Source organism: Agelaius phoeniceus, chromosome 2 (genome assembly GCF_051311805.1).
Source record: "Agelaius phoeniceus isolate bAgePho1 chromosome 2, bAgePho1.hap1, whole genome shotgun sequence".
Taxonomy (NCBI): Eukaryota; Metazoa; Chordata; class Aves; order Passeriformes; family Icteridae; genus Agelaius; species Agelaius phoeniceus.
The window spans coordinates 8940205-8954499 of NC_135266.1; the positions used below are offsets into that span (position 1 = coordinate 8940205).

General features: G+C 42.4%; 1 protein-coding gene across 1 annotated transcript in view; it reads right to left on the reverse strand.

Moving 5' to 3' along the window:
- Window positions 1–5341: 5341 nt before the first annotated feature.
- OTC (ornithine transcarbamylase) overlaps window positions 5342–14295 on the reverse strand; it is a 31993-nt gene continuing 23039 nt past the window's right edge. Inside the window, exons 6-10 of the mRNA XM_077171750.1 lie at window positions 10712–10834; window positions 9976–10029; window positions 9722–9871; window positions 8769–8906; window positions 5342–6174 (exon numbers count right to left, since the gene is read on the reverse strand). Of these exons, the coding sequence (XP_077027865.1) occupies window positions 6115–6174; window positions 8769–8906; window positions 9722–9871; window positions 9976–10029; window positions 10712–10834 (525 nt within the window). The 3' untranslated portion in view covers window positions 5342–6114. The remainder of the gene's footprint in view (window positions 6175–8768; window positions 8907–9721; window positions 9872–9975; window positions 10030–10711; window positions 10835–14295) is intronic.

Genomic DNA, 14295 nt, shown 5'->3' on the forward strand with positions numbered 1-14295 from the left:
CAGCCACGAGCACTGTGTGTGGCACAGAACCCGGGCAGCAGTGGCTGGCAGTGTGTCAAACACAAACCTTTGGCCCAGCAGCACCCAGGCCAAGTTCACCTGGGCACAGAACTGGGAGCAGGATGGGAAAGTTGGCCTCCATTTTGGGCCACAGACAGAATTTGGTTTGTTTACTCCCAAAAGAGGTGTTTTAACACCACTGAGTTGGCATTACTGTGCTGAGTCTTATCTTTACCTTCTGAAACAGATGTCCCACACTGGGGCTGCAGAGGGGCTGTGGATCCCATGGGCCAAACGTGGGGCATGGGGGGGTTCCCACCTCTCAGGGCTGGGACACACCAACCCCACACACCCTGAGCAGCCAGGGAGCCATGGAGTGCTCCTCCTCCTCCAGGAGTCCAAACTGGCCAGGAGTGGGACCAGGGAGAACATTCACCTCCCCTACAGATAGTGGGTGGCCACATCAGGTGAGGCTGCTGGACAGACTGAAGTCAGTCAGGTGCACTGGACTTGCTGACTGTGAGATGGAGAGGGAGCTGTGAAATCTCACAGCTTCAGGGGTGGTGGGGCACTGGAAAAGGTTGTGCAGGGAACTTGTGGGTGCCCCATCCCTGGGAGAGTTCAAGGCCAGGTTGGATCAGCCTGATGAACAGCCTGGCCACATGGAAGGTGGCCCTGCCTGAGGAAGGATGGTTGGAACAAGAGGTCTTTAAGGTCCCTTCCAACCCAAACCGTTCTGTGACTCCATGATTCTATAACCTGTGTGGGTAGTTTATCTTTGTCCCTTCAATTAATATTATTTTGCTCTTAAGTCACTAGACATGACCTGCATTTGCCCTGCCAACTCTTCAGTACACTGCTCCAGCTATCACTGCTGTTCCTTACAGTTGGAATTGAGTTTTGGCTCAACTAAGTAAACTTTGATCAGCAAAGACTGAGGATCTTGGTTCTTGTCCCTCTCTCTAGATATATTATGCTTGTGTTGGAGCCTACTTTGCATGAGTGCCAATCCCCTGAAAATAGGCCCATTAAAGAGCAGCAGCATTCATTAATCCTCTAGCCCATAATGCAGACCACAAGGAACTTTCCAAGGGATTTGGCAAGGGCAGGCAATGCTTTGACTGTGGTTGTGAAGGATCTGTTGTCTGAATGGAGCCACCTCAGATTTCCTGCCCCTAGAGAAAAATCCTTTACACACATACACATGGAAAAGATCATCAGCCTTTACAGAGGCCACAAAGGTTTGGGATTTCTTCAAAAAGCTGGTAACAAGATTGTGTAAGAATCAAATAACCTTGCAAATAGCTGTATCCCATTAGTCACGAGAACAAATGCTGGGCTGAATTAAATGTTGATTGTGGCTTATGAAGTGTCTCTGTACACATAACCTTGGGCAAGACCCAAAAATTCTGGGCTCTGCATTTGAAAGGCAGCTGACTAAATAGCCATGGCAAAATAATCAAAAAAGCAGCGTTTATTTTCTCAATTAACCAAGTGATTAGCTGAGAAATGAGTGACACAGAAGAAAGAAGAAACCTTTGCCTTTTTGTGAAATCTGTTTTTCAGACTTTCCACCAGTATTGTACGTTCCTGGAAAACAAAACTAAGCTCAGTATATCTCAGCTCAGCCATGAAATCTTTCCCCACACTGAATGATCAGTTCAGTGCACTGCTCAGACCTTCGTACAGCTCTTGTTCCTCCTCTCACAAAATTTTAAATGGAGCAAGATAATTATGGATTACTTACAACCCTGTCTTACGAGAGGCAAACATTAATTCAGGAGTTCTAGAGGACTTCAGGCAACCAAGCCTTGGTGCTTCCTTGCTATTTAGTTATTCCTGTATTTCCCTTTTAGCAGCTCAGGCTTTCACAGGCGGCTGCTTCCGCTACCAGACAATGAGTAAATCTGCTGTACGTGCTGTCATTCCTGATGTAAGCTGGCTCAAACAAAATATTTAATTATGTTTGAGAATTTTTACTTTGTTCTCTCCTGGTTGTCCAGGCTCCCCACTCAGTCCTCCCTAAGTTACACTAATCATTTGCAAATTCTTTTTGCAGGCCTCTTACCTGCTGTGGTTACTGTGCTCTCTCCTTTGTAGTACACAGGAAAAAATGCTGTTCTTCCTCCTTGAGAACACGATAAAGAAGATTTCTGCCCCTCTTTGTCCACTAAATCTCTAGTTAATGTTAGCTCACTTTTGGAAGATCACACACAGATAATCAAAAAATCCCCCCCACTGCTGTTAGTGTGCTGCAGAACAAGTATTTACAGAGTCTGGCAACTGCTAAAAAGCAATCCTGTACTTTTCTTTCTAGGCATAGAATAGGAGTAATCCTCTACAGGCCATGAATAAAGTGAGGTTGCCAAAGCACTGGATTTGGGGCCATCTTAGGTGCTGTAGGATGTCCTTGCTGGCCACCAGTCTCTGCCCTCAGTGCCCCATGGGTCCTGTGTCCCATCTGCTGGATCTGTGCAGATGTCTCAAGACTCCCAGCTGTCTAAAATGACATTAAAGTACCTCTGGGCCCCTGTGGTCCCCATGGCCTCAGCTGGGATCAGAGCCAGATTTAGTACTAACTTTGGATCTGCATATGGACTTTAAGCATCAAAGTTAGCATGAATATTCCCTCTTGGGACACAGCACAACCTCAGTGTTGCCTGTGTGTGAGGTCTGGATGTGCCTGCACCAGCAGGAGCACACAGCCAGCCCTGCAGGGAAGAGGAGCAGGACAGGGATGGGTCAGTCCACCCCTTGTGCCTCTGAGCAGGAGATGGATTAGGCTGGCAGCTGCCCCCACCAGGGCAGGGTCACCAGAGCACAGCCATGCAGATGTATGGGGTGAGATACTGGGCCAGGGGATTATTGAATGCGTCAGATGTGGGTAAGACTTGATAGAGACCTGAACTGACCCAGGGCTTTCTCTGGGTCACACAGAAGAGCAGGACTTTTGTGGAAGGAAGGTCTAGGCTATCAGGAGCCAGGCAGGAGCATCTCTGTAAAAACAGAGAAAACAATACCCTGTCCTTCAAGTACACTCAGCAATGAAAACAGCACTCCTACTGATTAAAGCATAATAAATGTAATGAAAAATGAAAAACACTGTAAGCTATTAGTTGTGCTACCTGTTATGCATTTGGTTTAAGCCCTTTGAATGCTGATAAACTGTTTTCCCCTGTAGAAAATCTCCCTACATTATTGCTGTTTTCCTTATTCACCACATTTGCAGTCATCACTAGTAAATTCAAGTAATGAATTAATGAGGAGTCTGGGTGGCATCATAATGCTGTCTTGCACACTACCACAGCTACCACTCAGCAATCCCAGGATGCTTAACCTGCCCAAGTGGATTAATCCTTGCAGTGCTTTTCTGCTGTATGTCAAGGCAGTGAAAGTCCCTACAGGCACAACAGAAACCCTTCAGGGCACCACATTTCAGGGTCTGTGGGGCAGAAAGTCTATTTGGTACCAATCCAATGCCTCTAGGAAGTGTCAGATCTGCTCTGTGAGCACTGTGCCAGCAGTCTACACATGTTCCATAAATCTGCCTGCTGGGATGGTTTTGGCTCCCAGCACACAGGCTGGGTATTGCACATGCAGGAGGGTGTAGGAGGTTCAGTGATTCCATACAGTGGGATCCAGAGCTCAGATGTGTGAAGTCCACCCAGTATTTCTGTAAAGCACCAGAACAGCTCATGGTGTGAGCAGTTTGTGCAAGACAGAGCAGGAGCTGCCATCCTTCTGTGTTCACAGAGGAATAGAACGAAGTGAAATCACCCTCCTGGAAATGTTGGACCCTCTAACTCACACACTGTGCCAGCAGCTCTGTGCATGTGTTATAAAAATGTCAAGGGGATTCAGCTGCCTGGCATCCTGCTCAGATTCCTGAGTACAAAAAGAGTCAGCAATAACCAAGATGCATGCTGGCTCTAATCAGAGCACTGAGAATCAAAAGAGGAGCAGGATTGTTAAACTGTTCACCCTGAAATATTTAACTGTGCAGCTTTGGTGTTATAAATGTGTGTGACTTCACTAACAGTACATTGAGCAACACCATAAAACTGATATTAATGTGGCTTTTATGAAAGGACTAGCAAAGTGAGCTGTCTTACTCTCAGACAGCACTAAAATCAGGTCAATGAGGACATCTTCAAATTTGAGCACATGAACAGCTCACCAGGTCCAAGAGGACCAATCATATTTCTACATACCTTGCTGAACTGGAACCTAATTCAAAAAACAGGACTTATTGCAACCATATACAGAAATATACTGTATTCCATGCATTTTGCTCTACATGTTGAACTGGGAAGTAAAACATTGATTTCTAGCACATACCCTATTCCTACATCATTGATGCAGCTATATCTCTGCTGAAGTGTAAATGTTCATTGAATTATTGAAACCCTTGTAATGTTGTAAAGGAAAATGTTAATCTTAACAAGACACACAAATGCCTGCAAAACCAAGAAATCAATTGTAAATAGATAGGGAAAAAAGTATCTTTATTTTCATTTCAGTGATGTGTGGCCCTGCAGTGAACTCCAATTTGGAAAGGAACTGAATAATGTTTTGCAGCTGGTCAGAAAATGCAAACCCAGATTTTTTTTAAAATATCACAGACATTGTCCCAGTATTAGGTAAAGAGAAAAAAAAAGAAACTATTTAGCAACAACAAAGAAGATGTTTGTTAATAGTCTCAAAGCTTTAGTTTGTTAATAAACTCAAAGCTTTACCTGAAATATTACATGTACATACCCAGATATCACAAAAACTCTAAATGTCATGAATTTGTTTGCTGCTGAGAAGGAGTAGCTGAAATGTATGCTGTGTTACAGTGCAAGGCAAAATGCAGCAATTTCTGCAAAGAAGCTGCATAAGTTTCATCATGTGGTGCCCCTCAAGTTTGCTTAGGAAAAAAAAAAATTAGAATAATTAATTCTTTAGCCAAAATTCTGTTTGGGGAATGAAGCTCTAGGGGAGATGGGCACAGAATGAACCAGTTCCTTCTGGCTGTCTCTCTTTGCTGCATCCAGCTCCGTGGAAACAGCTCTATTCCAATTCCACAGCAGTATCCCCCTGCAGCAGCCCACAGGAATGTCATGGAGGAGGATAATGCTCACAAGTTCTTTATATTTTTGGTGTCATACAGGAGTGGGATTTGGAGGTTGGTTGCAGAACAGAAACAGGAGCCAGGGTGCCCAGGAAATGCAGACAGCCAAGGCAAACTGCAGCACTGCTGCTCCACACACTCTTCCCAAGATCAGCATTTTAATTTTATGTCTGTCATATTGCTGCCTGGAACCAAAAGACAAAACTTTCCAAACAACATTAAGAGTGGTAAGATAAAAAGCAATTCTTTAATGAAAGCTTTCAGGTGCACAAAAATGACTCTGCACACATGTGATACAGGATTTCTACAATTTTTATAAAGTTAATTTATTAGTACATCCAGCAGGTACATCCAATCAGAGATCAGTTACCCAATAACCCACCCTTGGGTCTGCCCCTCTGGAGCTGGTCCAGGGGTATTTTTTTGTCCTATATGTTGTTATGTCTCTCAAATTCTGGTGAAAAACAAGATGTCCTTGTTAGAAATTCCCTTCTTGAGAAAAAGACTAAACAGAATTTCAAGAATGTGTTAGAAAGGGTTAGCTTATTGTTCTAAAATGTGAGAGAGGGCAGGAAAAGCACTAGAAACTATACAACTACATATTAAAAATCTACAAAACTACAAATATATGAAAAAGCTAAAAATCTTTAGGCATCAATATCACAGAGTGCAAGCCCCCCACACCTACACTTAGACTGTACCATGCCTATGCTGCTGGTAGACCCAACCATTAAGGTGCAACCTTGGAATGTTTTCCATGATACTGATCCCCAAAAAGGAGGGCCAGCTTGGAGTACCCAGATGAAAAGCAGCTTCTGCAATGGTGTTTATTGTCTTGAACATTTTCAGAAGTGTAATGCAATATTATACAGCTAAATATATGGTTTTATTAAAAAAAAAATCACTTATTGCCTTGGTCCTTTCTGAAGAAGATCTATGTGTTTGCAGACCAGAATATTCTGCTGATGAGGAATATTTTTCTCCTGGCAGGAATCCAAGCATCAAAATGTGGGTTTTTGTAGCTGTGGTGAGTAATCTGTCAGCAGGGAAACCATGACAGCCTAGAGGAGGAAGAGAAGAAAAAAAATCCAATCACATTGGAAACAGATACTCCATAAAAATAAATAAGGGGGAAATATTTTCCAGCTCTGAAGCCTTGTGTTGAAAGTTATTATCCTGACAAAAATGGTACACTTAGATTTATTTGCTAGAATTTCTTATGATGAATCAGGCAAGAGCTGAAAATCAGTTAGGATGTTCTGTATTGTAGCTGATAGATTTTCTCAGTGTGGACAAAATATATTAATGGACAGCTTAGGAGCAATTCACACAAGCATTTAGATCAAATGCTGAGGCCTTTTTGGCATGTTGTGATGTATTCTCAGCTACTTCTAGGAGATGCTGTAGGTACCCAGACATCACAAGGGCTGGCTTGTGGATTCCAGCACTTTCCATTACCATCAGTGAGAGCCACACCAGAACATGGACTCTGAAATTTACCCCAGTTTCGCTGTACTTTCTGTAGTGAAACATGGAAATTCCTCACTGAGGTTAGAGTGTGCCATGCAGCCCTGCTGCCCTGCTTGCCCAGCCTGAGGCACAGCTGTGAAATGGCAGTGATTCAGTCAGGCAGATGAAATGTGGTGTTGCTGCAGCTCTGCTGCCCCTCCCATGCCTGTGCTCACAACAAATCCCACACTTGCCTGGCCTTGGCAAGGCTTTACCTGGTTCTTTACCTGGTGCTGTGATTTCACAGCAAGGTCTGACTGCACATTGTTATTCTGGCCCAGCACTGGCTTTGTGAGGGTTCTCCAGGGGCTGTGGTCTTGCTGTCCTTCCTTTCCCCTCATCACTGCCAGGTGTGGAAACCCAGGGCATTGGGAATATTTCTCTGTCTGCTCTGGAGTGCTCCCAGGGGAGCACTGACTTTGACCCTCATTCATGGAGAAAGTTTCCTAAACTCCAGAATAGACTAGAATCCACAAAAGTGTGAAATAGATTATAGAGAGTAGTGTAGGTGTATCACTTGGTGAGAAATTGAGGTTTTGGGATTTTTAGTGTGTTGTGGATGGAAGCAAGACGGAGGTTTTAGGGTGGAGGCAAATTGTTCTTCTTTACCTTCTTCTTCCTTCTTCTTCATGGGTTTGGGTGGCATTTTGTAATTGGGCAGAAAAGTCCCCCCATCCTCTTTGGGATCAGTTATTGGGTTAAAAGGGAAAATAATCCAGGTGTCAGTTCTTCATTGGATAGTTCAGGCTTAGAAGCCCTTGGAACAAGAGATTGTTGGCCATTTTGTGCCTTCTAATGAAAAGGTGCCAAACTCATGGTTGTGAGACTGTTTTACTGATAAGAAATAATAAACACCTGAGTCCAAACATGGACAATTGTCTCAAATGCCTTCAATCCAGACTCAGAGAAGCTGATGGCCAGAGCCAGCCAGGCACACAGAGGTGCCTGAATTACAGCTGAGCAGCCTCTCAGTGCTGCCCATTCCTGGCTGCACTCAGCCCTGCTTGCATCTCCAGCTGAGCAAATAATCTGTTCTTCAGTTTGCTCTCTGTGCTACAAGTAGTAGAAAATACTATATAAACAAGACCCATACATTCATTATTTTTATAGGTTGATAAAATACAAAGATGACATTTTCCTTTCAACCCCCTCCTCCCCCCCCCCCCCCCCCCCCCCCAAAATGTGCATCTGGAACCCAAAGTAAAAGGCTTCTTTTCTTTTTAAAAAAATAATGTTTAGGGCAATTAGAAACATTGCAAAATTAAAACAAAAAATCCAAGAACTTTGTTGAATTTTAAGGACAAAACTATGAATTGAACACAAATTTGTTAGTAATTTTGACTGTGTCCAATATCTGAGGTTTTAGCAAACACAACACTAAACCCCTTATTTATTCATTTGGAGCACATCTAGACTTCATCTCAGAACTCTGACAATGCCCTCTCTGTTTTTCGTTTCACCTCTGAAAGTTTTCACTAGCCTTTGTCAGCTTGGTAGATCTAAGGCAAAAAACAAATAATAGGGTACTGAGATCTGGCAGTAATTTTCTGAAATTCTAGGAATGCTGAGAGGGGAGTTATGGTTTATGTTAAATGCCAAGTGTCCCTCATGGTTCCCATGATCACACAGTGTCACCCACACCATAACCTTTCAGGATCTTTCAAATCTTTGCTCTTCAAGCATTTTCTCAGGGAAAGTTCCCATTGGTGTCAGCAGCAGCTTTTCCTGAGAGAAAATAACTGGCTTTAAGTGTTTGGGAAACTGCAGTTTCTAAACCAGACCCTGGGACCTCAGCATTTAACATGTTTTAATTGAGAAGTTGAGTTAATCATTAGAGGAAATCCAGTGATTTAATTACCAAAAAAAGTGACAGTTTATATTGTAGATTTCATTTAGTGATAAAACCTGGGTCAAGCAACAGCAGAATATCACCAAAATAGATCACATTTGTGCCCAGAAGTATTTGTGCTACTAATGTTGTCTATAGTTAAAATTGTGATGTGCTCTGGGGTAAATTTGAAACATATGTTTTAACATTCACTATTCATTGTGGAACCAGGTTGAATTCAAACCTGCTATGTAAGGCAGAACAGAATTGACACCCTAACCTCCAAATAATGTTATCTTCTTTTCTTTTTTTTCTTACCATAATTGTCCATTTTCTGTTTTCAGCCTCCTGGAAAACCAGTGACTGAGGAGAATAAAATACTTCATCATCAACTTCTTCAGGCTTTCTGGGTAAACAGTGTAAAAAAGTCCAGTTGGAAGCAGCAGCTTTTGCAGTCTGTAGATTAAAAAACATATAAAATACAGACATATGTGAGGACATTAGTAAAATCCTTAGCTAGTAAAAAAGTTAACAAATTTTATATTAGCTCCCACTCTGGTTACTTGGATGATGAACTCAGAAGAATTCCATAGACTTCAAAAGAATTCCTCATCTGTGAATAAGATGGGAATATCTCCATGCAAGTCTGTAAGAGTTCAATGCTGACATCACAAAAGTCAAAAAGTCACTCCAATTTCTTTGAGTTTAGAAGTGGAGTGAAACCCCCTCTGCTGCACATGTTCTGGAGCTGGATCCCATTGGGAAGCTCTGAAAGAGGCCAAGCCATGTGGAGTGTATGACATAACTCAAACTTTGTTATCTCTGTGAGTTTTCTCAGCTGGAGGGAGGTTTGTATGAGGCTTTTCCATGGCCCTACTCAAAAACCTTCCAAACTCATGCTTGGTTGATATTGATTCTTATAAATGCAAAGTATTGCCCTGATTTTTTAAGATATTCTAAACCTTCTGATGTTTACATTCTTGTAATGAACTTTCTCACACACTTTCTGTAAATAACTTATTGTTTTTCATTCCTTTATGGAAGAAGAGAAATTTGATAGACTGTTGGTTTGTCCAGTGTTATTGGAGAGGTGGCACTGTCACCCTCCAATCCACTGTCACTTTTAAAAATCTATAAATGTTAGAGTCAGAAAATAAACTTCCCCTTTTTCACCTTGAGAACAGCGGTGTGTGTGCGTCATGTTATTTTGTGTCCTATAGTGACATGGAAAGTGTAAAAACATAAATAAAACCCAAAATCTCAGTTTTTACCTGCATTGTAATCTGATAACCTTGAAAGGCCTTTAGTCTTTCTTTCTTCTCCTCTTCTTGTCCCATGCTTATCCATGTGTCTGTGACTAAGACATTGGCGCTGTCTGCAGCTTCCAAAGGGTCTGTTGTGAGAAGTAACTCAGTACCATACTAATGGAATAAAATAAGGAAGATCTCTAAGACAAGGAACTTCATTTATAATGAAAAAAAACTCTATTTAAACTATTCTAGTAGGCTCTTTCTTAGGCTCCTACCTCTTTGGAGTTCTGTTCAGTTATTTTAGTTATCCTGAGGTCTGGTTCAAAGCCCTGACAAAAGAGATGATGGGTAAGACATCATGGAACATGTCTTAGATCTTCACTAATTGATAAGAATGGTTAGAAAAATACTTTTTGAACCATTTGCCATAGAAGAAGAATACCTTTCAGAACTGTAAAACTTGAGGAAACTATGTTGATTTTGTTGAAAGTTTATTTTGGAGATAAAGTGGTGAAAATTGTTCTAAAAACATAAGAAAAATGTATTTTGACAATTACAGAATTAAATGCATATATAACTTTTTGTTGTTGTTGTTCTAAACTGATTTAAAAAAATATTTTATATTGTATTACGATGCAACATTCTAAAATGCTGCACCACCAATTTACATGAAATGAGATGCAACACTTCCACCTATCTGGAACAGGTTTAATTTATTTTTTTTTTTTAGACAGAGAGAGTGCATTGGATGGCTTTAAGAGGCTTTATCAGATGGAATTGTGATCCTCCATGATTTATACTCCTGTCATGTATTCCCATTTCTGATGTTGGACTCAGTGGAATCACTCCTGCTTCGCATCCAAATAACTGGATTTTGTACCTTGGTTCTGAAAACAGGCACTCGAGATAGATGCAGGCACTCCCAGCTGGGCCCTTGAGCAATGCCTGAGTGTTTGAGACAAGCCTGGGTGCAGTTTGCCTTCCTTTCTCCACGGGTTTGCTTTTTCTTACCCTGGGAGTGGCAATCCTCAGGTGCATTCCCAGCTTTGCAGCACTCATCATGAAGGAGTGCAGGACGTTGTTGCCGTCCCCGATCCAGGCCATGCTGAGCCCCTTCAGCCCTCCATAGTGCTCCTGCCAAAGCAATCACAAGCCCTGGGGTTACATCTGGGGTTACATTCCAGAGGAGCTGGCAGGCTGATGGACAGGAGGGAATGATCAGAAGGGTCTGTGCAAAGGCAGCTGGCTGCCTCCAAATGCTGCCTGCATGGAGCACACCTGGAATTGCTGCTCCTACAAGATGGTCATGGAAGAAAAGCCCCCCCTGGGTCATACAAGAAGGGCCAAGTGCTGCTGCTTCCCCTGGAGAAGGACACTGTCACAGACACATTTTATGAAAAATCCTTTCCTTAGGATTTTTCCTCCTGAGAAGCTGAGAAGCCTCAGAAACAAAATGTAAACAATGGTTATCTGCTGCCATGGAATGCAACAAGTAGATCTGTGATTGGTCTCAATTAATTGTTTCTAATTAATGGCCAATCACAGTCAGCTGGCTCAGACTCTATGTCCCAGACACAAGCTTTTGTTATCATTCCTTCTTTTTCTATCCTTAGCCAGCCTTCTGATGAAATCCTTTCTTCTATTCTTTTAGTATAGTTTTAACGTAATATATATCATAAAATAATAAATCAGCCTTCTGAAACATGGAGTCAGATCCTCGTCTCTTCCCTCATCCTCAGACCCCTGTGAACACTGTCACGGGACACATTGACACATGTGAGAAGGACACGTTAACACATGTGAGAAGGACACACTGACACATGTGAGAAGGACACATTGGCACATGTGAGGACACATTGGCACATGTGAGAAGGACACATTGGCACATGTGAGAAGGACACACTGACATGTGAGAAGGACACATTGGCACATGTGAGAAGGACACATTGACACATGTGAGGACACATTGGCACATGTGCCACGTGGTGAGGCTTAGGCTGAGAAATTCAGCAGCAGACACAAGGTGATTTTAGCATCACTGATGTACAGGTGTTCTTTGGGCCTCATAAACATCAGTGAATGTTAGAAATTATTAATTTAGAGACAGTCCTAATGCCTGGAATGGAACTCCTTCCAGCTTTCCCCCAGATTGTAAAAATATCCCAGCTGGGCTTTGCTCTGGCTTGGTTGCCTCGGCACGCTGTTCCCTGTGGCCATGGCAATGGCCAGGTCCTGGGGAGGCATCTTCACCCCCAGCTTCACAGGACAGCAAAGAGCAGCACTCTGAAAGCAGCTGTACCACTTATGCCCTGCAGCATTTGTTCTCCATTGTTCAGCCAAAGAGTGCAGGGATTTTTTTTAAAAATGTGGATTACCCAAACTTGAAACAGCTTTACAGAGTAAACTGTGGCTTTGCCTGATGGCACTTACAGCCTGGCCATGTGCAGTTACTCTGTCCCTCCACCTCAAGCAGATAAGGCCTAAGGAGGAACAAGAGTAACAGGGGTTCCATACTTCCAGAACAGGACAATTTGAGGCTCCTTAATGAGCCTTGTTTTAAATATGCATGTTTATAGGCACTTTAGCTGATACCAGAATTTTTACAAAGACATAACCAAATTCTCCTATAAGCCTGCCCTGTAAAACTCTACCTCATGACAATTTCTGGAGAGACTTTTATTCCTAGTTCAAATCTGGGCCATGCTACAATTGCATTGTAGTAGCTGGAAGCCAGACAGTGTTTCAACACTTTGTGTGACATAATTCAATGCTTGTCAGAGAGGATAAGCATCTACTTTGTATTAAGTGGCAACCTTGCAGGCAGTTGCAGAAAAGATGCCAAAAGACAGAACAGGAAAAGGGCTGGGACCACCCCCTCCTCTCCTGGCAGCAGCTTCTCCTAAACAAATAGTTTGTGAAGTTGTTCTGGAACAAAGTTATTGGTATTTCTTTCAGTGACCACAATTTTGAGTCAAAAATTGTAGTACTTGAAAATTGAATGACATTAAAGTGCTGTAAATACCTAAACTGGATCGAGTCCTAGACTGTTCAGGTTTAATGGCTAAAACTATGGTATTGCAAAAATATCAGTTTTTCAGTCAAAGTTTGTTAACAGCAGGCTCACTGGCAGAGATTGGATGCAAGGACATTTACAGGAGAACAAATCAGGACTGTGTGGGCATGGAAGTTATTTCAGCATAACCATTCTGCAGGTCTCCAAGGATCTTTCAAAGTCCTTCCACATCTCCTAGCAATGGTGCTGCTAGGAGAAGGCCAAACTGAAGCATTTATTTAAGGTGTTGTTTCCATTTAGAGCTTAGTGATAGCTGAGACCAGAACCCACAGCCAGAAGCAAGTGAGACAGTCCTGAGTTCTTTTCATCTCACTGTTTAAAAATAGACATCTCAGCCTTAATACTCAAAGCATTGACTAGAGTCACAAATACACTGCTATGTTAAACAACTTCACCTTACTGCCAGCTGCTACTCTGCATTAAAAGAAGCCCAGTGCATACTAAGTGCTTTCCTCTGTTTTCCCAAGCTGCTGGCTGTTACAGATAAAATATGGAGTGCTGGACGTGTCTGTATAATGATCCCTGATACACAGTGCAAATTGCAAACCACATCTGCAGTGACTACTGTGTAGAGTGGACACAGCTGAACTGATTTTAATGAAGATGCTTTGCTAATGGAAGGAGTCATAGCAAGGCAGAATCAAGCTGTGTGTGTGCCAGTGAAGCCTGTTTTGTATCCTGTGCTAGGCTTTATGCTGCCACTGGTGCACTGCTGCTGTAATTCAAACCTCTTCATCTAAAGCCAGATCCCTGTGACTGTGACTGTACTGCTTATAAGCAAACACACCCCCTCAGCTTCCAGCAAAGATGAGGTGACTCTGTTGGTCAGAACCAGAAAGCTTGGAGATAATACAAAAGCTACAGTAAATAAGACACACTTCCCCTGCCACCCTCTCCCTCTTATAGTATGTGCTTACACAATCACACAGGTGAAATCCTGCTGAAAGTGTTTTGCCACGATAGCAACACTCTAAATTAAATGAGAACCTTTACAATCAATACCTGCTGATCACCAGAACCTCTGAAGAAGTTTCCCCTTTGCATCCCTCCCCAGTTTTTGCAAATTATGTCATATTGATGTAGGCTTTACTCCTGCATGGGTGCTCTGCAGTTTCACTCTACATTTGGAACATGACTCCTAGTAAAGCCACACAAAAAAACACCCACATTTAGAAAGTCTAGAGCCCTTCTCCCTTATGAAGCCTCTTTGACAAAGTAGTTATTGCTGCTGTAGTGCCATAAAACTTGCCTGTGTTATTTTCATGAAAAATCCCAGCTAAATAAGTAATACCAATTTTACATTCAATATTCTCACCCTCATGTTGCTTTTACAATGTTTCATTCTGTTCTTATCCATGGCTGCAGTGTATCAGTGTAGGCAACTCAGGGTAAAAATAAGTCTGCTGAGTGATTTGACCCTGCTGTATGTGTGGAGAAGACTGGGTTAACTAACTGGGGACATTTGTGTCTGCCTCTGCCTGGACTTGCTTCCAGCGAGACTGAAACCCTGACACCATTATAG